Raw genomic sequence first — 24,919 nt, 5'->3', positions numbered from 1 at the left:
ATCCCTGCCCAGATAGGCCGAGAAGTAGTAATTGGACTGTACTAAGTGGCAGTAGGAATAGAGAAAACTGGATGTGCTGAACACAGAATTCCAGACAATTCTCCTGTTTTCAGTCCCTACCCGACCAGGGTCTTCTGTGATACTAGGCTACCCTAGGGCCTGTAGGGTGAGTCATTTGCTGCCTGTCAGTGTCTCAAATATACTTAGGGTCATTGTTCCTCTGCCCTGCTGAGCCCTGTACCATTCGTCACCCTTCTCTTCATCTTGGGTGATAGATGTTCTCTACTCCCCTAAAAGATAGAGCTTGTACTTGAGGCTTGAGGGGGACTGAGTTAGAGGAAAACCAGTATTTGCTGATGAAGAGCAGATTTAGTTCTTCTGAAGAGCTAAATCTAATGGGGCCGCTCAGTTCATTTTCAAGAATGCTTAAAAGACTGCTTCAGAAAAATACACAAAGGAGCTTCAGAATTCCAGAAGGGGCATGGGACCTAATCTCTCTTATCACCTTGAGGGTTTTGAGGGTAAAGTTCAAACAAAAGATATATTCACCCTTTAAGATGTAAATGAACTGCAACATCAGCATAATTTTTTTGTCCTATCTCTGAGAAAACTAAAAATAAGTACAATCATGATTCTTCTTTATCCTTTCAAATGGCTTTGAAAACCCACAATTATAGAATTTGTTAAGGAAAAATAACTAATAAATACTGTTGCAGAAGAATATTCAAAGATTTAAAGATTGTTAGTCCAAATAGCTTATTTTTAGACTGCGTCTTGGAAGGATGCTGAAGTTGTTATTCACTGACAAAGATAATGAAAAGTTATAAGTTAAGCATACTGAAAACAGCAGGAAGGATAAGAGCTAGCCAATTATTGACATTGCAGGAAGCGGCCAACAGGGGATGTGCCTAAGGTGTCACTTTGATGATCTGGCCACGTGTGTATGTAGTTGTTGATGTGTCTGATCAGAGGGAAAATTTCCCCCATGTATCAATCAACATATACAATCAAGAGCCTGTGACATGCTAGTCACTGGGTAGGCTATCAAGAAATATGAAGTCTCCCGGCTTGAGTGGCTCAGGGGTTGAGCATCGACTCAGGATTGAGGCGATGAGGGTTTGATTCCCGACAGGGCACATGCCTGGGTTGGGGTCTCGATCCCCAGCAGGGTGCATGCAAGAGGAAGCTGATCAATGACTCTCATCATTGATGTTTCTCTCTCTCTCTTTCTCTCTCTCTCCCTCCCTTCCTCTCTCTGAAATCAATAAAAAAATAAAAAGTAATGAAAAAGAAATATGAACTCACCTAATACCTCAAAAGAGATTAGTTTGATTGTAGAGATGTATTCAAATAAAAAGATGTCTTAAAGTAATAGACCCATTAAGTGATACATATAACAAGTACTGCCTTAGCTCAGAAGAGACAGAGAAAGGCATAGGTAGGTAGATGGGGAATGGGGTCTGCATTGGGGAAACACAATTTGCCATTACTGGGTAGAGGGGACCAATGGGGGGGAGGGGACATCTGTAATACTTTTGACAATAAAGATAAATTAAAAAGAATATATATATATGTATATATATTGCCAATCTGAAAAAAAACAGAGTGAATCAAAATGGATGATCTAAACTTTGTCATCTATAAGGTAACTTGGTAAACATCGTGTCCTTTTGGCTGAGATAAAGATTTATGGAGTTCGTCATTGTTCAGTAAACAACTTTTACCATGAAAGCATGCCTTGCTCTATTTATGTACTTATATGATCACTATCTGCCAAATTTGAGGACTTTGACAGATGGAGACAATGCTATATTTGACTTTGGTATTTTTTAATAAGTAAATTTCTCCAGGAGAACCTGAAGTGGAGGGAAGTCTAACCAGTGATATGATGATAAGGAAAACACCCATGATTTGTAGTATTGACCAATTTCCAGAGTTCACGTGAATACTTTCACCATGGCCAACTTCAGGCTATTAACGTGAAGTTGCTGAATCCTGACTTGGGAGTAGTTGAGCACAATTAGGTGACCTGTGTTAGTGCAGGCTCACTCCAGGACACTGCCGAAGCCGTCAGGCTTTCAGGCCCCATCCAGTGAAACGTGGGGAGGGGTGATATTTGACATTTAGTCTTTCTGTTTCAATCCAATCCTCACTTGGTCTTCCTATCATTCTTCCTTTCCAGGTACATGGCTCGGATGATAACATTATAAAAGTCAAAGATGCTTTATCCCAATATGTATCTTGTTCATTTAGGCTGTCAAATGCAATTTAGTTTGTTATTGATAGCAGCAGTGCCTTGTTGCTTGAGCAGACATGTGGCAGAGATGTGAGGAGCAGAGGAGAGAGGTGTCAGGACCCAAAGCACAGCGCAGATGTCATGCAACTGTCTGTTATGAACTCAATTCTGATACAAGCTTGTCACTCCAGGGTTCCTCTTCTGAAAAAAGGGAAAGTAATTCCAGAGTCCTCCAATTATTTATAATTACAGAACTCTGAAGGCCATGCTGAGGTCCCATTATTTACGTAATACTTCATTTCTTTTCATGGGTTTAGGCGAAGCCTTGTAGAGATGTTCACAAGCCATACATGCCTGCACCATAGGGAGGCATCCCAGTGCTAGGCTTGGCCAAGTCAGGCATTTTACCCAGAACTATTTGAACCAGAGTAATTAAACACTAAGCGAGACTCCAGTTAGAGCCTATTCTGCCAACAGCCAAGCAAGGTTCAATACTCACCTACTATTAAGGTAGTACTGACTTTCTTCCAGTAAAAATCCACATATCTGTGGGTATCTAATAGTCCCCTTAGCTACCACATGGCATTTGTTACTTCCCTGCTCTCTGCATTGGCTTTTGCTGCTGTGTCAGCCACCACATCTGACTGAGCCAAAGTACAGGTGCCCACCTCCCAGTCTTGTTGATGCCCAGAAGGCTCCTAGAAAGACCCAGGTGGTCCTCAAAGTCACCGCAGATATAAAACCATCCACACTAATATGATGGAATTTAATGCAGTTGCTATAAATTCACAATATCCCTGAGATTTTTGGTGCAAAATCCAAGAACTGTTTTAGTTGTTTTTCTTCTCTTTTGCTGAGAATCCTTCCTAAAGGATTTAGCAATGAGTCCACAGAGTTGGGCTGGGTCCTGTGCGTAACAGGCTCTTCACCCCTTCTGTTCTGATCCTTTCCTGGAATTGCACATATACGTCTCGCTCCTTCCCTGGGGATATCATTCCTTGTCTGGGATTTTCATCCATCATTCAGTAAGATCATCCCCCCTTTCATAGGCCGTGCGGACTTTATAAACACTGTGAAAGGGATGAGAGAGATAGCAATTCCTGGTGCATCAACTTCAGCTCGACCTCACTCTCTTCCTTCTCACTGAACAGTGAACAGAAGGGCACTTTGCTTGAAAGCTACTGCCCTAAAAGATTTGTCAACGAGTCTCCAAAACTCCTCAAATAGGAAACCTCTCATTCCATTCGAGAGAAGTCTAGATAAAGCCAAGGGTCAGGACTAGAGATGCAGCCGTAATACCAGTGATGAGGTGGGGGAGGTCAGAGAATACAATTTAGAAGTCAGATGCTGAACTCTGGAGCAAATGTGAGTTGGGATGAAAAGAATGGCTGAGAGGAAAGGCCAAGAATAGTGTCAGAGAACCAGAGATGACTTTTGTGAAGTACCAGGTAGATGAATGGAGTCGGGCAGGGTGTAGGCATGAGCATCCTCACATTGTGCAAAAAGACAAGTTAAGGCTGCTTCTCCCTTTTGAGTGCCTGCATTCTAAAGACGTATCCACAGTGAATGACATTTCGCTGTACTACAGGTTTGTCAGAACATCAGCATATGTGCGGACAAGGCAAAGGTGTGTTAGATATCTTTATGGATAGTCAATTCTGATAAGGCAGGGCATACATTTAATTATAGTCATTTAATGGTGACTTTTCTACTCTAATTATAGTTTCATATAATCTAAGCTTGATTTGGCTGAATAATAATGAAGTAGAATTTATATGCTGCTTATGAAAAAGGTTTTGGACCCTGTATGCTTATGAATTAGTCTTTCAATCAGAATATATAAACATATGTAAATAACATACATATATGCTTTTCAAGAATATCACAGTACTGGCGCATCATGCTGTTCATAAATATGAACAGGAATTGTTTGCAGGTCATTGTAGATACAGAGACCCACAGACCTACATTGAGTGACAGGTTTTTATACACAAATCTGGATTTTACTTAGTCTTTTGGGAAGTCAGAACCTAAGGGCCCAATGAATGGCTTATCTCTCAGTTTAGAATTTGACTCTGGGATAGGAAGACTATAGTTAAAAGAAATTATTTTTTTCACATTTGTTAGAGTGCTATTTCCTTATACTGATTTACTTTGTGTATTTACTTGGAGATTTCAAAGGAAAGACATAGGGAGCCCAGTTTCTGACTCTGGCTAGAGATTGGGCTTGTAAAAGCCGGAGTGACATTCTCCATCAGCAAACTCATGTGATGTTCGTAAACATCAGAGGCAAAACTGGACGTCCTGTTTCCCACTCCCTAGCAGCTTATTCTTTCTCTGTCATGCCAGTGTTGTCACTGTTGTCACCCTTCAGAGTCCCTCTGGGGCAATAAGACTAAGTTGTTTGTGGTTCTGTGGTAGGAACTCATTTCCGACAAGGAAAACAACACCAGGAAACCATTAACTCCTGGAACTCTCATTCATTTGTTTTTGCTTGTTGAGGACACATCTGTGCAATGGAGTCTCCAAATCTATTCACCAGGAATGCTCCCTGGACCTCTGCTTCCCAGCGTATTGGGATGAGCAAAGCAAAAACTATGGCAGTCTCCCAGTTCCTGGAGCCGAACACTAGTGGTAGTGGGAAGTCTGGGGGAGGCTCCTTAGATGTTGCAACCTGGCAACTTTAAGCTCATGAGATGGGGGTTGGGGAGAGATGAAATAAGAACTTGGGATATCATACAAATACATTTTCATTAGAGTTTGTGGATTAAGGATCATGGGGCTAGAATACCAGCTAAAAAGTCATGTTTACTTTATGAAGAAAAGATAATGAAGCATGTCATTTTGCTTCTTACATCCCTCGTTCCAAGTCTGGATAAAATTCTCCAGGGTTGTAAAAATCATTCTTGTGTGAGTGTCACTGATAATTCTCAATGCATTCTTCATTTTCCATTGTTGTTATAGTTGTGAGTACTGCCACCTAGGGCTGAGGGCTGCTTTCAACTGGGCAAGGTTTTATAGTTTTCTTTTCTTCCCAAAATATTTCCAAGTCTCTTGCATTTATTTATGTTATTTTTAGTTTACGTGAATGGGAGGAGAAAATAGTGTTCAGCAATTTAAAGACAGCTGAATGGAACAACATACTTTCATTTCCTAAGGGAACACTTGAGGGTAATTGAATTGTTCTCAATCTTTAAGCCATATTTTTACACTATTTTTCTACTTGACTAATTGATTATGACAGGTGTCACCAAGCTTTATAGCTCATGCTGGCCTGACACTAAGACAGAGGCAGAGAGAGCAATCTCTGTTGAAATAGGCATTTTTCTTACTGATTTCCCTAGTGTATGATGTCAGTTAATTACTGAGAGCCATTAAGTAGTCATTATGGTCATATTTTCAATGGATTTCCCCCCTACAACCATGATCTGTGATTTGTTCATTTTGAGCCAAACAGAAATTGAAATATCTATGGTTGTGAGATATACGTAAGTATAAGATATGATTAATATTATATGCCCATAAAGAGTAAAGTCCCTGTAATACGTATTTGTGTGAGTAGAGGTGGAACTTATCATTGCCATGCTGTAAGTTGTAGTGATTATGCCAAAAGAGGGATTTCTAAGATACTGAATTTTAAGTGTAACGCTTTTTCAGTTTCACAGCATGCTGGAAAAAATTTAGAAGATCCACATTATATTTAGTAAAAGAAGCCAGACACAAAAAGTACACACATAGGAGTTCACATATAAAATTTTAGAAAATGCAAGCTGAATCTGAAGTGGTAGAAAGCAGATCACATGTTTAACAGGAGGTGGCATGGTGGATAACAACGAAGGGATACCAGGAAAATTTGGGGGTTGATGGATAGGTTTTGTTTCTTGATTGTGGTGGTAATTTTATGGCTTTCTACATCTGTCAGAACTCATCAAATTACGTATTTCAAATGAGTACAGGTCATTGAAGAGAAATAATACCTCATTAAAGTTGTTTTAAAAAAAATAAGATCTAGCCCAGCTGGAGTGGCTCAGTGGTTGAGCATCTACCTATAATCCAGGAGATTGTGGTTCGATTCCCAGTCAGGGCACATTCCCAGGTAAGCTCAGTCCCTGGTAGGGGGCATGCAGAAGGCAGCCAATCAATGACTCTCTCATCATTGATGTTTCTATCTCTCTCTCTCCCTTTCCCTTCCTCTCTCTGAAATCATTAAAGACATATTAATAGATGATAGATAGATAGATGATAGATTAGATAGATAGATAGATAGATAGATAGATAATAGATAGATAGATAGATAGATAGATAGATAGATAGATAGATAGATAGATAGATAGATGATAGATAGATGATAGATAGATGATAGATAGATAGATAGATAGATAGATAGATAGATAGATAGATAGATAGATAGATGATAGATGATAGATAGATAGATAGATAGATAGATAGATAGATAGATAGATAGATGATAGATAGATAGATAATAGATGATAGATAGATAGAGAGATGATAGATAGATAGATAGATAGATAGATAGATAGATAGATAGATAGATAGATGATAGATAGATAGATAGATAGATAGATAGATAGATAGATAGATAGATGATAGATGATAGATAGATAGATGATAGATAGATAGATAGATAGATAGATAGATAGATAGATAGATAGATAGATAGATAGATAGATGATAGATGATAGATAGATGATAGATAGATAGATGATGATAGATAGATAGATAGATAGATAGATAATATACTTCATCATTTAAACACTATTTGTAGAATTTCCATAGGTTTTCCTGTCTCTAATAATATTAAATCGTTTGTGCATATAAAGAAAAGTTTCATATTGCTTCAATATACACCCACTGGGAATTGAATTGATAATACTCATGATGCATGTTGAATGTTCAGAATCCAAAGGACTATTCTGAAGACAATTGTGATTTTCTCCTGTGGGCTTAATAATTTCTACTTTTCTAGGAAGAGGAGAGCAGTAATTGATCTTTTGGGTTTCTCATATTGACCTACATAATAGGTTGCTGTATTAGTTTTCTATTACTACATAACAAATTACCACAAACTTAGCAACTTACATGATATACATTTATTATCTTGCAGTTTCCTTGGGTCAGTAGTCCAAGCATAGCTTTGTAAAGTTTTCTGCTTTAGAGTCTCACCAGTGTACAATCCAGATGTTGGTCAAGGTTGAGTTGAGGTCTCATCAGAGGCTTGACTGGGGAATGACCCACTCCCAAGCTCCTAGGGTATTGGCAGAGTTTTCGTTCCCACGGATATAGGATTGAGGTCCCATTTTCTTATTGACCCTTACCCAATAGCCACCTTCAGATCACAATTCCCTGCCATGTGGCCCATTCCAAAGGCAGTTTGCAACGTGCACGCTTCCCCAAGACCAGCAATTCTCCTTTCAGTCTGCTAAGACACAACTTTAACCTGTTACCTAACCATGAAAGTGAATACTTCATCATTTTTGCCATATAATGTAAAGGAGTCCCTGCCTCATCAATTTTGCCATATTCTGTTGACTAGGATTCCCATTGAACTCAGAGGAAGTACAGTCACCTTAGGTCACTTGGGTCTCCTCAGGGTATATTCACAGTTGTTTGATAGAAGGCTTCTGAAATGAATAATTCTGTAGTAATATATTTAAACACATAAATATATCTTTAAGTGAATTTACAAACATACATTTGAGAACAATTTAAGCAGAGTGTGATTCAGTTTTAAATAACAGGGTTATTTGTACATTTAAAACTTGATTTAATTTATATTGCTTTGATTTTTAGACAAAATTCTCAGACCATGGCTCTGGTGCAGAATCAGGCATGTTCATACAGGCTGCCTCGGGCCCTGAAGGAGTTAATGTGCCTCTCTAAAGTTGTCAGTTTCCCTCTTCCTCATCAGGAGATAAGACCTGTAATTTGCAAAATGAATCCACATTCTCGAACAGCGAATGAATAAAAAAAAATGAGTACTTTAATAATTAGCTATTCAATTATCTTATGGTTGCCTACTGTTCATGAAATCAAAAACATAATATAAAATAACATAGCTCATAATATTAGTTACAGATGTCAGCTTCCTCCTTTTTTGAAGAAAAGGCGTTAATGAATTACTCCAGACTGATTTCTGACATAATTGCCAGGATTATACAATATATTATTCTACATTTATGCCAGCAAATTAGCATCTGTGATTCATACAGTAGTAGCTTTCTTAATCTTATCATGTACTAAGTACATGTGGTTTAGGTTTTCAAAATAACAGGTGGCTCTATACCTTCTAGACTGAAAAGAATTTACAATCCTGTCACTGAATTAGTGAGTATTTCAAGGATGACACTAACGATATGCATATGGTTTTACAGCAAAATGAAACTGCAACTCTGACAAGCTCCTAAATACTGCAAATGCATCAATAATTTCAACCTGAGAAATATGACTTTTAATAACTTTAGCATCCCTTTTTCTATCATATTTTTTTCATGACAAGTACACAACACTCAGCACTTAATATTCATTTTCTAATACCAAGAAGGCAGGTACAGATGCTGTCGGTGGAGGTTGTTTATAATATTTTCTGTGCTTGTACGTACTACATGGCATCATTGCAGCCAAGAGCTTAGGTTTGTAGACATTCTCTGCCACTTTATCAGTGACCTTGGAGCATTTCTGAACTGCCCAAAGCATCTTATGATACAAAATTACAGTAGAACCTGCTAAATGTGCATGGACTAATTTGCACAATACCTGATACTTAAGGATCATTAAAAAACCAGTGGTGTTACAATTTCTCATCAAATTAAACCATTGCTGGCTGGAGCTTTTGCCTTTTTTTTTTTTTCAAGCCTAAACCATCCCCCTGGGACTCACAACTCATGGGGTAAAAAGCAGTAGGGTGCTTTCTAATTCTAAATTTTAAATTTATTTTTAATTATGTAATTTTCTTCTGAAATCAGGAAGTCATTTGGACACCCTCTACCCAACTGAAAGAGACAGTGGGAATTTTTGTTTTTATATTTGTCTTTCAAATTAGGAAATAGGAGCAAAGGAAGATTAAAGTGTTGTCCAATACAGTGCAAAGTTGAAATTGGAATTCATGGGTACCGTTGTGTGATTTAATTACTAGTTGTGCTTGTTTTTTCCTCTTGGACATGTTCTTTACTTAACAGAAGCCTTTGGTGTGCTTCTTATGTGTTTCATAAAAATTTTCACTCAGTCAACTGTCAAGACAGTCTTAGGGGCTAGGTAATAGCAGACTATTCTCATCCACAGTGTATAGGTGAGGGAACTGAGGCCCAGAGAAGTAAAGTAACTTACATCAAAACACTTACCTAGTATGTGTCAGAAGCAATTTAGCTCTGGAATCTATACTTAACTACTGTCCTATTCTGCCTTTCTTTCTCAGATGTGACCTGTTTTTCTTTCTCTAAATCAAAAACACATGAAATAATGCCTGATCACCCCACTCCGTGATCACTAAAGCTTCTACTCTGTTTAACACAGTCAGTCAGTCACCAAGAAGGATACACATAAAGAGCACTAGCTCCCAGAAGGCAGGGGTATCTTGTTTACTGCATTCTCATCCCCTAGAATGGTGCCCGATACTTACAAGGGGCTTAGCAAAATATGTTTAATGAATAAATGATCAGATGAATAGATGAATGAATGGATAAATGCATAAATTAAATATGCAACTTGTTTTAAGGTAGCTTTTAGTCTAAAAGAAAGACCATAGTTCAGATGAATAAAAGGTTTTATATCTTTTTATTTCTTTCAGATTGTTCAGAGGAGCTTTTTATGTATAAAACTATTCCAGTCTAGGAGAAACAGATTTGCTCAATTTAAAAATATATATTAGAAAAACATATGCTAAAACCTAAATTAAACAAACTTTTTTTTCCCTGTATGGCTCAGTCTCAACCCAGATTAATTTGGTAGAGGTGAAAATGAATTCTTTCACAGAAACCATCTTGCCATATTTTTTTGCATGACTTTTCCATATGGGTGGCATTTTTATGAGAGGAAACTGAGAAGCAGAATTAAGAATGGAGAGTATGTGTGTGGGGGGGGAGGGAGGGAGTGTTGAAGGTGCCTTTGTCTTAAATATACCCCCAATATAGAAGAACTTAAAGAAATCAATGATGTGCTGAGGTTAATAGAAAGGATTTGGTAGGTAAGGTTTTTCTTCTATATCATCATAAAAAGTAGCAGCATGTTTATATTTTAAAAACTATGGGCCATTCAATTTTCTTAAAAAAGGAGACAGAGGTAGATACATTCAATAAGGGAAACTAATATAATCAAGAGGGGAGAATGGATTTTCCTATAAAGACTAACATGTGCTAAGGGAAAAGGAGCTTCGAAGAAATGCCAGTGTGCGGTGAGGGAGGGGATCTGGTTATTGTTTTCAGGTTGGAAAGTCAAGGCCTGCGAAGGGAATTTCACCAAAATGTATAAAACCAAGAAGGACATGAAATGTGGCCTTTTATTTATTCAACAAATCCCACTATCCTACAGCCCAGGGATCTACTCAAAATTTAGAAGTGGTGGTTTTAGCATGAGTTCTGAATCTATTTCATAGCAGATGATAAATTCAGAGTGAAAACAGGACAGGAAGCTCCCTAATATGTCATTAAGATAGCCTATGAGATTTTTAACACACATCCCAAAATTTTGCAGTTGCTATTATGAGGGCCGCTATCATGAGGATCAGTCAAATCATTACTCAGCATGGTCCCTCGTGTAACCTCCCTTAGGAAAAAACCTGCCAGACTCATGCATTGAGTTCATAAGTATAGATTCCTTTAGATTTAGTTATGAAGAGAAATAATCATGGCAATGCCTAGTGACTTACATTTTCTGGTGGTTGGTTTTTTAATTGTTTTTTTATGATTTCAGAGAAAGAGAGAGGAACATCGATTGGTTGCCTTCTTTCCACACCCCAACCAGGGATGTAACCCGAAACCTGGGTATGTGCCCTGACCAGGAATCAAACCTGTGACCTTTCCATGTACAAGATGATGCTCCAACCAACTGAGCCACACAGGCCAGGGCTATTTTCTGTTTTTATGAGCTAAAAATTGTGAAATGATTTTAATACAAGGAATGAGAGAGTAAAAGAATAAGAGTATGCATGGGTAGGTATCCTTAGAAAACAACAAAAAAGTGAAAACTAGGCCATGTTTCTGAGCCGATGTGCATGAAACAGAGGTAGATGAAAGCAAGTGTGAAGTGAAATTCAGAATTATTTATCATAACTAGTAATAGAATGAGAAAAAGTCTTGGAGGAGAAAAAAGTTGAAATTGTTAACCAAAATGGGTGTACGCATTTGCTGGAATCATAAATTGCCATATTCAGAGAGTGTGTTAACTTACATGGAAGTTCCTCCTAGATTTTAGCAATCCGGGACATTCTTACCTGGACCAGCATGATCTGTGATGTGTAAGCTTTTGGAAACACTGTTTATACTGTATGGGTTTCATGGATTCCTTGATTATTCAGTCCTTTCCTCTGAGTCATGGGTATGTAAATATTCTCTCCAGTAAACTTTACTGTTTTCTAGACTCACTTGGCAATTTGTCCTACTCATCACTTTTCTCCCATCTCTATAGTTATGCACTTACAAAAAGGGAAGCTTCCCACCCGTAATTTCTGAATTGTATTGGCCTGGTTACTATTACTTCTCACCTTCTTACCATCTTTGATGGCACTTCTGGTCTTTCTCAGGGAAGCACCCAGGACACCAAGTCACCCAAGGTATGACCAGAACTGTGCCCCACATGTCCAACTCCTTACCTGTGATTCTCCCTGTGTTACAAACAACCTTGGTGATTATCCAGGTCCATGCTGCCTGGGAATTCACCATGTCAACCTCAGCAAAACTGTCTTTTCATCCTGTCACCTTTAATTTTACTACCTGTTAGTTGCTATGAAAGTTTGAAAAAATAGAATGAAACAAGAATCTAGTTGAAATCCAATGTATTACTCCCTATGATGAAACACAAAATGAACCCCCAGCTAGACTGGCAGCAGGTGATACAGAAGCATCAGCATGAATCATAAGTGTTCTAGATGGGATGACACTTCCCAGATAGATGGCTACAGTCTGAATGCTTTGTCTCTCCGGTCTGTGTTTGGAAGTCAGGGTGGTGCACATCCCTTTCAACCCTCCACAATTAATCTTTTCACACTAGTTGATAGATGTTAGCTATGACTACTCTAAGAATCCTAGAACATGATACTGTTTCTTTTTGTCTGATTCTCCACTCAGAATGAAATGACCCACTACTAATAAATAAGCATCCCCTTATCACTTGTGGTCAAGGAGTCTACTCTCAGCTTTTTAAAAAACACCAGACCTAAGAGCAGTAGGTTTGACTAATCAACTATAATTAGAGCAACATCTCCTCTCCCTTTTCTAAATAAACTATTTTTATTTTGGAATAATTCTGGATTTACAGAAAAAGTTGTAATGATATGACAGAGCTCTTGTATACCAGTTTCCTCTACTGTTAACATCTCCTATTATTGTGTATTTGTCAAAACTAAGAAACCAACACTGGTACAATACTTTGAACTAGACTCTAGACTTTATTTGTATTTCACCAGTTTCCCCATTAGTATTATTTTTCTGTCTCAGGATCCAGTGCAGTATGCCACCTGATTTTGGTTGTTATGTCTTAAACAGTTTCCTTTTTCTGTGACGATTTCTCTTTCCTTGTTTTTCTGAATCTTGACTGTCCTGAAGAGTACTGGCCAGCTATCCTGCAGACTGACTCCCAATATGTGTTTGTCTGAAGCTTTTGTTATGATTTAGATTGGGGTTATGGGTTTGGGGAAAGAATGCCACAGAGGTCAAGTGCCCTTCTTATCACATAGCATCAGGGACACGCGATGGCCACATGATATCACTGGGGATGATAACCTTCGCCTCTTGGTGAAGTAGCTGAAGTCTGCCAGGGTTTTACCATGAAATTACCATTTTTCCTTTCCAAACTCTTTTCTTAGGAAGCAAGTTACTAAATCTCGCCTACTGTTTGCCTCTTGCCCTCTCTTCTCAATGGCTGCAGTAAGCTCTATGACTAAGATCTACCATGGTTATTTCACATTCTCTGTTAATTCTCTAAGTCTAGGGAGCTGTAGGAGGCAGTGTCGCATGCGCTGCTTCCTGTGTGGCACAGCCTCCTCCTTGGAGAACGCAGACTGACTGCTCAGAGAGAGGCCAACGCTTACAGTCCCCAGATTTCTCAGTCCCCATCTGTACCCAAGAGAATTAGACCCCAGAAGAGGTCATTTACGTTTCTGTAATATGCCATAGGTGGGGGGCACAGAGAACAGAAAATGTCTCTAACTCATCTCGTGTTTTTTTGTCTGTCTTATTTCCTAGTCATCCTCAAGTAAATTTATTTAAATATTATATTATGATCTCTTTCCAGATACAACTGTCATCAGAAAAAACCTAGAGGCCAGAGTTAGTTAACTTCCATAACCATATCTTCATGCTTATTACAAAACAGCTACAGAATCCCAAAGTATATATTAGTAATTTAAAAATGTTGCTGGAAGTGTGGCATGAAGTTCTGAACTCTGTACAGGCAATTTTTTTTCTTGTCAAAATACCTGTGAATATAGGACATCATTAACTCTTCGCGTCACATAACCAAGGGTGGGAGAATGTTGGCTTCCTTTTCACTTGAAGGGTAACACATTTTTTACATTCATGAACGTAAAGGCCCCAGTAATTTGTATTTTTATGTGGACATCTATAATAGTAAAATAATTTTTTTGGTGGAATTAATAATTACTTTGAAGAGGAGTTGACAGTGGGAATTTTTAAATATATAAAAAACAAAGTTGCATACACTGAAACTGCTTTCCCACGTTTTCTAACTCTGCTTTTCTGCCTTCCTTTCCTCATTAGTTTAATTGATTTGTGACATCTCTTTGCATATTGGGAAAGTTAATCCTCTGCAGTATTATTAAAAATATCATTTCATTCTATCATTTACATCTCTCTCTCATTTATCATACTTTTCCATTCAGAAGTTCTTGTTTCAGTGCAGTCACATTTTTAATATTTTTCTTCATGGATTTTGTTTTTGTCATATTCTAAGAACTGCCTCCCCTTTCAATAGCATAATATATTTCCATTTGTTTTTCTCAAGCAGTTTGAGGTTTCTCTTTTCTTTCTTATTTTTTAACATTTATTTCTGTACACTGTATTCTGGACTACTGTTTCTCTGACCCTCTCTGCAGTAGTGCAGAGAAATTTTAAGCATCTCATCCTGTGTCACACAGAAAGTAAGTGACAGAGCCTGGCTCAGACCCAGGAAGCTCTTGAACTCCCAACTGTTGTCAGAGCCATCTCTTCTTTGGTGGAGATTTATCAATATTTTAGTTTGAATTTTTATCCTAACACCACTGAGGCTTCCTATGCAAAGACAATGCATGATTTGCTTGAAAGAGAAAATTCTGATGTTTATTAAGATGGTCAAGGCAGAGGCTGGTGCCATTTATGTTTCTCTGTATTTTTAGACCCTGTCTTTACCTGAACTCAGTGCACTTTATGGGCATCAGCTGCTGTATTTTGGGTCTTTGTGGTCATGTAGAAAAAGAGGGATGTTCATATAGTGTTTGCACACTGGAAAGGGTATAGAGATAGGAGGCGTTAAAATAAGGTCATATAATCAGTAGTGAGCCTGGTCTAGAATTCATTGTTTTTACCTCCTAATTCCAAAATTTTCTGTTATCATATTATCTTTAAATCCTGATACTACCCCTAAACTGGATATCAAGGCTGCTGTTGGGTTCCAAATTTTGTCTTAAATTTGGATGAATCAAAAAATAATAATGGGATGAATCAGTTTGGGAGGAAAAAAAAGGAAAAAGAAACAAACAGAAAAAAGAATAGAGAAAAGAGACAGAGATGGAAGATACTGTTGCTCCCTGACATGATAGAACCTTAGTAGTAGTGAGCTTAGAGATTAACCTATCTACACCCTAAAAGATCTTTGCTCAGCTACTAGCTGAAAGAGAATATAGGTCATCCCATAGTCCCCTCCCAGGATCCTTTTCACTTTATTCCATAAAAAAATGCCACCCATCATACCTTTTTCTTGATCAGGATAAACATGTGAATATAGGAGAAACATATCTTTTTCTTTGGCTTTAATAGCAACCAGGAATCAAACTTAAAATAGATACATTTATTATGGTAGGTGAACACCTATATCCTATATTTCAGAATTTCACATGCCCTATGTTATATTTTGAATTAACCTATAAATTTACCAACTGTAATCCAAATTGATGTGGGCCATCAGTTAAATCAACATATTTAATGATTTAGAAGAAATCAAACCAGACTTTTAAAAAAAAACCACATTCTTTCTATAGGAATTAATATAGCTCTATTTAGAGTGGCCAAGGAGAATACTGGAATTTGATGCACAGCCACAATTTATGATTATATAATGTCTTTATTACCTAATCAGTCATCTCTGGTAGTTATTTTGTTTGCCTGCTTAATGGATTTGAAATATGAGTGCTAGGTTCAGGCCAATAAGACTATTTTATAGTTTACAGCTTCACTATAATTTTCTTCACTGCAGTACATTAAAAAAAGAAAAAAGATGAGCTTACATGAGTGATCACTCAGCTGTGGTTCCAGATTGTCCACATTTACCATCTTACTTCCCATAAAGGATGGAATTGGTCCCTCTCTCTCTCTCTCTCTCTCTCTCTCTCTCTCTCTCTCTCCCTCCCTCCACTCTCCTACCTTTCTCTCCCCAATCTTTATAGATCTAGAAGCACCAAGTTAAAGTGAAACAAGGACCTAGGGACCCATCCATCATACACACTCTACGCCGCCTATTGCTGTGCAGAGTATCCTAGCAATGACAGGCTCTACTTGTATTAATTGGAACAAGTAATAATTTATCTTAGTTTTATATCTTCTTGTATTGTTTTTATTTTTATTTCCCTTTCATTTTTTTGGTGGCTATAAAATTCAAGGACGAGTAGCTAGGGGTTAGGGCCAACTGTACTGCACACAGATGCTTCATCAGCTTCCGTGCCCTGCAGGTGCAGCCCTGGCCCGGGCCCGAGGTGCCTCCTCACACACCCACTCCCCTCCCGTCCATCAGAAACACAGCGCTTGGTGAGCCTGTCATTCTGCAACTCTGATTCTCAAAGACATTCAGAACATTGGAACTAGCCTACCCTGGCATTCCCACAGATACACATACTCTAACCTTAAATAAATACATTTGAATTTTATTTGCAATCCCATGGTCAGAATTAGAAGTTTGCCATTCATTAGTAGAGCCATCAAATGGGATTGGAATATTTTTGTCACTTGGAATCCTGAAACAGTAAAAATGGTTCTTAGAAGGATCTACATTACTAAAGAGAGTAGCTTAAACTTTAGTTATTTTACTTAATTTCTATTATCTTCAACTTACCTTTATTTGAGTTCCTTACTGGAACAATTCAGTCACTTAACAAAAAAATGATAATAATAAGATTTTTTAGCACTGATTCAATTATTTTCCTTAACAACACAGCTTGTCAGCAATTTTACTTTGTAGTGTCTTATTACCAAAGAAAATTGCACAAAAAAGCACTGCTCCAGAAAGCCTGCCGCACTGATCTGAATCAGTAATGCGTGTGTTCTTCAGATGTTCCTCACAGTCGCAGGACAGGGTGGCATGGCAGCCCGGGACAAAGCGCCATATGGCAGATGAGGTGAACGATGATAAAGGCACATGAGGGATGGGAGGGGAGATGTCACAGCTTGTCAGTCTTTCTCCCTAGAGGAAGCTCTGGTGACAGGGGAATGATTGAAATGGCACGTTTGGGGTCCCTGGGCATGGAGAACAGATAAACAATGACTAGGAATTCAAAGACACGCACTCAAGGGAAAGCATGGAAACAAAGGGGCCTGGGGATTGAGTAGAAGCCTAGTCGTCCTGCAGTTGGCGAAAGATGCCGGGAAGAGACAGTGATGGGAGAGGTGATTAAAGGTGGCCTTACAAAGCCTTGGAATAGTGACAGATGGAAAGGGTACAATGATTGGGAAGAAAATACAGGGAAAGAAAAGGGACCTGAAATGAAGTATATTCTTGCAGGCGCAGACATGTGGGATGACAAGAAAGGGCAAACAAAGGGTGACATTTTCTCTGAACCTGACAAAGGAAGTAGGGAGAGACATTGAGGTGGCCAAGTCCAGTCCTTGAATAAAGAAAGCACCTTTGTCCCCACCCTAATTCACCTATCAGATTTAGCTCAAATTTGTCCCAAAGCCTTTCCTGTAGGGTTTCTGGATTTCCAGCCAGGCATCATGACACTGGCCCAGCAAAGACAGGCTTCCTGCTCTCGGATCTAAAGATAGACAAATAATAACAGCCATTTATTGAATACAAATCATATGTTAGTTATTGTGGGGAGCCCTTAAAATCCATTTCTCATCATCACTTAACCCTGCATGTTAAATATTGTGGATCAATTTTTAATGTGGAAAGCGAGGCTCAGAGAAGCTAAATAACTTTCCAAGTCACATCGTCACAGAGTGTCAGAGAAGGGATCCATCATCCTCTCTACTTAATTGCAGTTTTCTAGTCAAATCCATCTTTTTACATAAATGAGGGGCTAGCTGCCTCCCCAAGATGTCTGTGATCCTTGTTCCATCCTGGATAAGCCCTTTAAGAGGTACTTCCCTAAGTAAATGAAAAAGAGAAAATAAAGAAGTCACTAACACATACAATTTATGCTTTCATATGCATACAGTGGCAGATGTGAATATAAAAGCATTCATTCACACAGATGTTGGTTGACCAGTTTACCCAATATTTTTCTTCTCATTTTGTCTTTTGAAAGGACTTCGTAGACCGAGAGATACAGTTACTTCTGCTGATATGATAATATTGTCCAGAATTTGTCACTGTGCATGGCCATAGGTAACCCTTCTTAGCATACAACCTTGGCCTGGCAATTCTCTTTGATGTATGATCCTGGGATAAGAATCTGACTTCTGATAATGGACCCCAGGTTTTCCTCCTGGATGCCCAGGTCAGCCCACACCAGTGTTTCAGGCTTTCTTTCTTAACATTTTCTTAATGAAAGCATTATTTCTCTCAGGAATTATTCCTATCTAAACACAGCTTCTATATCGTTCAGTGCATAGTTGCATTTCCAGAACATTTTCCCCTCTCCATTTGATCCAAAATGAAATATTCATACCCCATACCTACATTCCCTTAGAGCCTTCCTCTGAGTTTAGTTTTGAAACCTACATGTAATTTATTAGCAGAGTTAATAATTATTAGCATAACCAGCTTACAATAATAGCTCAGGCCCCTCCCCATACGTGTTCTCAAATACCCATTTTAGAGGGTTCTGACAGGGGTTTTTCTAGTCAAAGTCTAATCATTATAATTTTGCAAATTTGCAAAGGCTTTCATTTTGCTAGCGCTGCAAGAATGTAGTGGATGTCTAGGGTGTAACTAAAAACACTGTGCTAGGTTTGGGGATTAAAGTGGTAAACAGTTTAGACTTGGTTCCTCCCCTTACAGCGCATATAATTTGGTGTAGGGCACCCAAAAGTGACTAGACTGTTACAGTGCAGGGTAATAAGTATCCTGAGGGGACTCCTATCCTGGCCCCGTGAAAGCCCTGAGTAGAGGCACCTAAGTTAGGGTGGGGATCAGTGAGTGACAGCTAAACTGAAATCTGAAGGTCCGGGAGCAACACGGTTGGAGGGAGGTATTCCAGCTCAGGCTGCAGCTCATGCAAGTGGCAGAGGTGAAAGCATGAGGCCTTCATGGAACCGAACAAGTTCAGTGTGGAGAGCTGAGAGCTAGCAAGGAACCAGGTCTGCAGCAAAAGCCTTTGGAAGCTCCTCAGGCCTAACTGTCCACCTCCAGAGACCTTCAACTGGATTTCACTCAGGCTACCCTGCTCCAGACAACTGAGAAAGTAGAGCTGGAAGGCAGGAGCATTGTTGGAGGTGAGAAGACATAGGTCCTTGAGGGTGAATCAGAGGCAGGGAGAACTACAAGAGCTGGCTTCCTCCCCAGTCTTGGGAAATGGATTAAAACACGTCCTCCCACAGTGCCTCACACATAGTAATTCTTCCATGAGTACCGAATGATTCATGATTGGATGCGTAAATTGATTTTACCAGAGAAAATTCATACAAGTTTGATCCAATTTCATAGTGTGAGTGCTATGATAGTTTATAATATGATAAATTAAACGGTTTTCTGAGAACAGGATAGAAATGGTTTAGTGAGAAAGTGGCTTCTGATTTCTAAACAACCACCCTACCAAAAATTTAGAATGGAACTCGTAAGTAAGAGACTGTCTCAAACTTTGCAATTGTCTAGCAATTTAGTTTCCTATCTTCTCAGGGCAAAATACATGATTTTAAAATAGTTAATTCTTCAAGCATAAAGGTAGGAGCTTTACAGACATTCGATAAATATTGGTTATTCATTTTAGATATTAATCCAATAAATTATTTTATGTGAAGATTAAGAATCAATGAGATATTGTAGAGTTTATCATTGATCACCTTTTGTGTTTAAAAAGTATTTTATAAAAAAAGTCTGTTTATTAATATCTATCCCATATTCATTGAAAATGAAATACAGTTTCAAATCATTTTTTTAATTCAAAATTTAAATTTTTTTTTCATTTTACTAAGGTTCTTAACACACTAGCTCAAAGGCCAGGTTTCTTTGAATTTTGAAAATAATGTGAAGCTTTATGAAAATGTTACTGTTTGTTATTTTTCAACCATATACAGCCAAGCTTCTTTTGGGTAAGGTTGTAAAATGACTTTTTAACAATAAAAACTTTAACCAAAATTTAAATTGTATCTACTTCTCCATTAGACCATTGAAAGGTAGAGTTTGGTGTCAAGGGAGCACCAACAAGAAAAAAAATGCCAAAGGCAAATAAATAGGTGCTCCTAGGACAATTAAATGTTCCTATAAAACTGATGTTATCTATTTATATTTTATTTTCATTAAATCTTCAAGATAATAAGGAGATGCACTGAACATAGCATCTAGTTGACCTGGTGGCTACATTGATAATATTTTGATGAACAACATGGAGAGTGACAGGGAAAAAAGCCTATTGGTTGGTTGATGTTTATTGCAAATTAACTATTTTTGTGATTCCATGAATATATTTTATCATCTTTCATATACCTCATAGGAGTGGAGGTTGGGCACTATTAATAAGCACAGAGAAAAAAATGAATGTCCATAAAACTCCACAGTAAAAATCTGACGGAACAAAATTCTCTGATATCTAGATGGAATGTGGCTTTATAGAAAAATTAATCCAATAATGTAATTGTTACCAAGGCTATTGCAATGGCATCCTAAAAATGTTATTAGTTTTTGGTTTCAAACCTATCTATTCTTTGCATTTATATTATCTTCAGAAATCACCTCCTATTCCTGGATTTTGCTATGAGAAATTTTTCTGTTTAAAGAGGTTCTTTAAAAAAAAAAAAAAAAAAGACTGTTAGTGTGGCAAATTTACCTCTTCTTCTCCATGACAACAGAAGCTGTAACCATGGCAACAGTAATGGGCCAGAAAGATTAGGACCAGACTGGAGATTAGGCCTCCAAGACCAAAGAAAAGAAGTCCTGATTGGTTCCTTATTGAGTGAGACTGTCTGTGAAGACAACTTACTGTTGAGAGAAAGCATGGGGGATTAGTGAGAACAAAATTAATTTCCCTGCATAAAGTAAGAAGCCATTCCTTTGTTAAAAATGTGCCCCTTCCTTTTCATTTAATGACTGTTTAAACTGAAGTAAAGAGTCCATGATTAATTCTATTCTGAGTTTTATCTGTGCCATCTGAGTGTAGACCAGCTTGTGAGAAGACACCCCTGGAAGCCTGGAGAGAAGAGCATCTGTGTGAGGACTCCCATTGCTCTCTTCTTGGCAGCCCCTGAATGGGTGGAAAACCCAACTCACTTTTGACATGATACCATCTATAAGGGCAAAAAGGATTTCAAAATGTCTCTCCTGATTTTTTAAAAATTTATTTTCTAACTTCTTGAAAACTCTTCAGAGATTTTTCAAAGCCATCATTGATCACTTTTTGTGTTTAAAAAATCTTTTGTAAAAAAGTCTGTAATAATTCCCTTTTCTTTAAACTGATAAAATGTATAGGCATTACATTTTGAGAAAATACGCTGATTTCACATTGATGCATTGATAAATGGGGTATTTACCTTAGAAACTTACAGACATGAGAATGTTTGGTCAAATGGTATGAATACTTTTCATTTTAAAGAATTTTGCCAGATTAACTTCTGAAAAGACTACCCTCACAGGCTTCAGCTGAGAGCATAAGGGAGTGTAACTCCGAGGCCAACACTAGGTACTAACATTCTCTAAAGTCTTGCTACTGGGACAGATTTTTTAATAGACTTTATTCAGATAGACATTTTTAGATTTTATTTTAACGCCCCTTTATTTGTCAGGTTGAAGCCTATTTTAAAATAAGAATGTTCATTATTTTATTGATTTTTAGACATTCTTTCTATATTATAGATATGAACTAGTATCTGTTAGATACATATTTTGGGTCGATCTTGCCAAAGGAAAGCACCTAAGTCAAAAAGAAAGTGGTAGTTAAGGGATGAGATGGGCTACACAAAAAGTGTAGAGTGGGAGGTGCCTGTGCCAAGGCCCTAGGGAACTTTACCTGGCTCAGCACCCACGGAGCTTGCTGAAGAGTCAGGAGCCTCCATGGAAGGTGCAGAGGACAGTGGCCTCATCTGCTGCTCAACGCTGTCCCTGGGCCTAGAGGAAAGGCTGACATGGGCTAGATGGTCTAGGAATATTTGCTGAATGAGTAGAGCCAATGAAGGCAAGGCGGCTTACTGCGGACACCTGCATGCCTCTGCCTAAAGATGGTATTTTTGTGGCAGTTGGAACACACTAGGCTATTTTGCAGGAGGGTTCGCGCTCTTGGAATCACCCTCAATTAATAGAGGACGACGGTAGATCAATACCGCAGCCTGCTTTCCTCAGGGTTGGATCACTCAGAGGCTTGTGGTACCCTGACTCTCAGAGGCCCCAGTGGGGTTCCCTTCAGTTTCCCACAGTGATGACTGGCAGATAGCTCACTCTCTCCAGCCTTCCCTCCCTGCTGTCTCTGCCACTCCCCACAGGTGTTTCCTGGGGTCCCCTTCCAAATAGAGCATTTATACTCAAATCCTTTTGTAAAGCCCTCTTTGTGGAGGAAGCCAAACCAAGAAAAGTGGTAACAGGAGCCAGGTCAGCAGGCAGATGGAGAAGTCTGGAGTTTCCGAGGTAAAGGGTAGACCTGGAGGAAAAACAGTAGAGTGATATGACCCGGTGTGTCTTTTACAAGCTTATTCTGGATGCTGCACCGAGAAAGACACGTGAGGGAGGTGAGTGGCAGGGAAAGCAGGGGAGCTGGGAGAGAGTGTGACAGTTCTGGTGAGAGAGGATGCTGGTGAGCATGTAAGTGTCACAGTGGGGGTACAGTGAGCTGATTTACAGCATGTCCGGGAGGGGGAGTCCTAGAAGGGGTGAGTGGGAGAGAGTCAGGAATAGGGGATACAATTGGGCTTACTGGGCTGTACAGTTGAGAGGACAGTGTAGACATGCCCCAAAAGTTTGAAAAAACAGTTTTCCAGTGGTGGGTGATTGAGTTATGCCCATGAATACCAATTGGTAAATCTTGCTATATATAGCCATGCTCCACAAGCACGGTGCAGTTGCATATCTCTGTGTGTCCCAGAGTTTTTTCCTGTCGTTTCCATTACTAGCAGGTAGTCCGTGAGAACTGTTTCTACTTTTTGTTAGGCAGTGAAAGGAGGAGGGGATGAATTCACTTCAGTGTGCTGGTTTGAGCTTTACGTGTGTATGCAAGTAAAGGCTTTTGTCAAGAGGCTTCATATCACCCATATTTTGGAGAAGAATGCTACATATTCAGGCATCAATCTTTCACCCTCCCCTCACCACTCTGCCACAAAAGATTGACTAACTTCTTACCAATCTTCCATTTATTTTAAATGCTGTGCCGATCAAGAAAGCAAGGGGGAAATTCTATCTATGAAGTCCGCTAAGAATCTAAAGAGCCAGGAATAACTTTGAAAGCTTTCTTCAGTTCTTTAAAACCCCTTTCTTTTAACTGGTATGTACTGTAAATTGATAATGTTTCTGGAACCCCTGGGAAATGAGATAGCCCCCTCCCCCCCAAATGCATTTTCTAGCTAACAGGCGTTTAGTTCCCAGCAGCCAGCCCGTTGAGAGAGAGTGAATGCAAGAAAGGAAACTGCCTTTTATAAGAACTGGGGGGGGAGGGGAAGGAGAATGGCTTACAAAAGCCAGTTTGAAGATTAAATGTAGGCAAATGGGTTCTTGTGATTTGGGGCCAGAAATCACCTGTCAAGATGAAACTCATGTTCCCTAGACCTGGGGACTCGAACACATAAGAAAACAGCTATGCAGCAAAGGTGAACTATGAGTTCACACACACACACACACACACACACACACATTTAATCGAAAACTTCTATTACAGGTTAGAAATTCCCCAAAAGTTTGAAAAAACAGTTTTCCAGTGGTGGGTGATTGAGTTATGCCCATGAATACCAATTGGTAAATCTTGCTATATATAGCCATGCTCCACAAGCACGGTGCAGTTGCATATCTCTGTGCATCCTAGAGTTTTTTTCTGTCGTTTCCATTACTAGCAGGTAATCCATGAGAACTGTTTCTACTTTTTGTTAGTTTCCATCAATTTTTATTTGCTGCTTTAAATTTTCTGTGGTCTTTGAAAATACATAAGAAAGCTCCCTCAAATTGTAGTGAAAACAGTATTAGCAGGCTCTGAGTGGAATGAGGTTTGTTAGCAACTACTTGGTTTACCTGAGGCATTTATCAATACTTGTAAGTCCATGGTTATGTTTCCCTGTTTCGTGCTTCAATAGGACATTTATTCTTATTGTCATTGACCTCATGAGTAATAGAAACTGGAAAAATATGAGTAGAATCGTCTATGCTATTCATTAGCCACCCTTTTATAAACTCAAAGGAATCCTATTACACCTTTGATTCCATTTACTGTTTCTTTGCTTTCCCTTGTTTTTCTTTATTTCTTTAGCATCTGTGTGAATGTACCATTCTATGTTTGCTGGTGGGTCTGCTTTGCTTCCCTGCCCTTTGCCCACCTGTGGCACCACCACCTCTGACAGTCTCCTCTCCTTTCTCCTTAGCTATCCCGAGCTCCAGTGTGCTCCCTTCTGCTCCCAGAGACGTGGTCCCTGTCTTGGTTTCCAGCCGGTTCATCCGTCTCAGCTGGCGCCCACCCGCAGAAGCAAAGGGGAACATTCAAACCTTTGCAGTCTTTTTCTCCAGAGAAGGTGACAACAGGTAGGTGCCACCAGTAAAACTGAGCCTAATCTTCCATCTCTTTAGATGTACACTGTAGCATACTGCTGGCAGGAGATCTTGGGCAGGGACCCTGGAGACCCTGTGGATCTACTCTGTGTCCTTCACTCAATACTAAATGGAGACTTTATGTCTTCTTTGCCTGTATGTGTGTCTGTGTGTCTGTGTTTTAAAGCAGGATTGTTTATAGAATCTTAAATAATT

At 38.9% G+C, this 24,919-nt stretch overlaps 1 protein-coding gene across 1 annotated transcript in view; it reads left to right on the top strand.

Moving 5' to 3' along the window:
• Window positions 1-24,919, top strand: part of DCC (DCC netrin 1 receptor) — a 957,719-nt gene that overhangs the window by 647,419 nt on the left and 285,381 nt on the right. The window contains exon 8 of the mRNA XM_081150263.1: window positions 24,541-24,697. Within this exon, the coding sequence (XP_081006389.1) occupies window positions 24,541-24,697 (157 nt within the window). The remainder of the gene's footprint in view (window positions 1-24,540; window positions 24,698-24,919) is intronic.

The sequence above is a fragment of the Miniopterus schreibersii genome (genome assembly GCF_964146895.1).
Source record: "Miniopterus schreibersii genome assembly, chromosome: 10".
In the NCBI taxonomy this organism is placed as follows: Eukaryota; Metazoa; Chordata; class Mammalia; order Chiroptera; family Miniopteridae; genus Miniopterus; species Miniopterus schreibersii.
The sequence above is the reverse complement of the archived record's forward strand: the minus strand, read 5'-3'. Positions and strand labels throughout refer to the sequence as shown.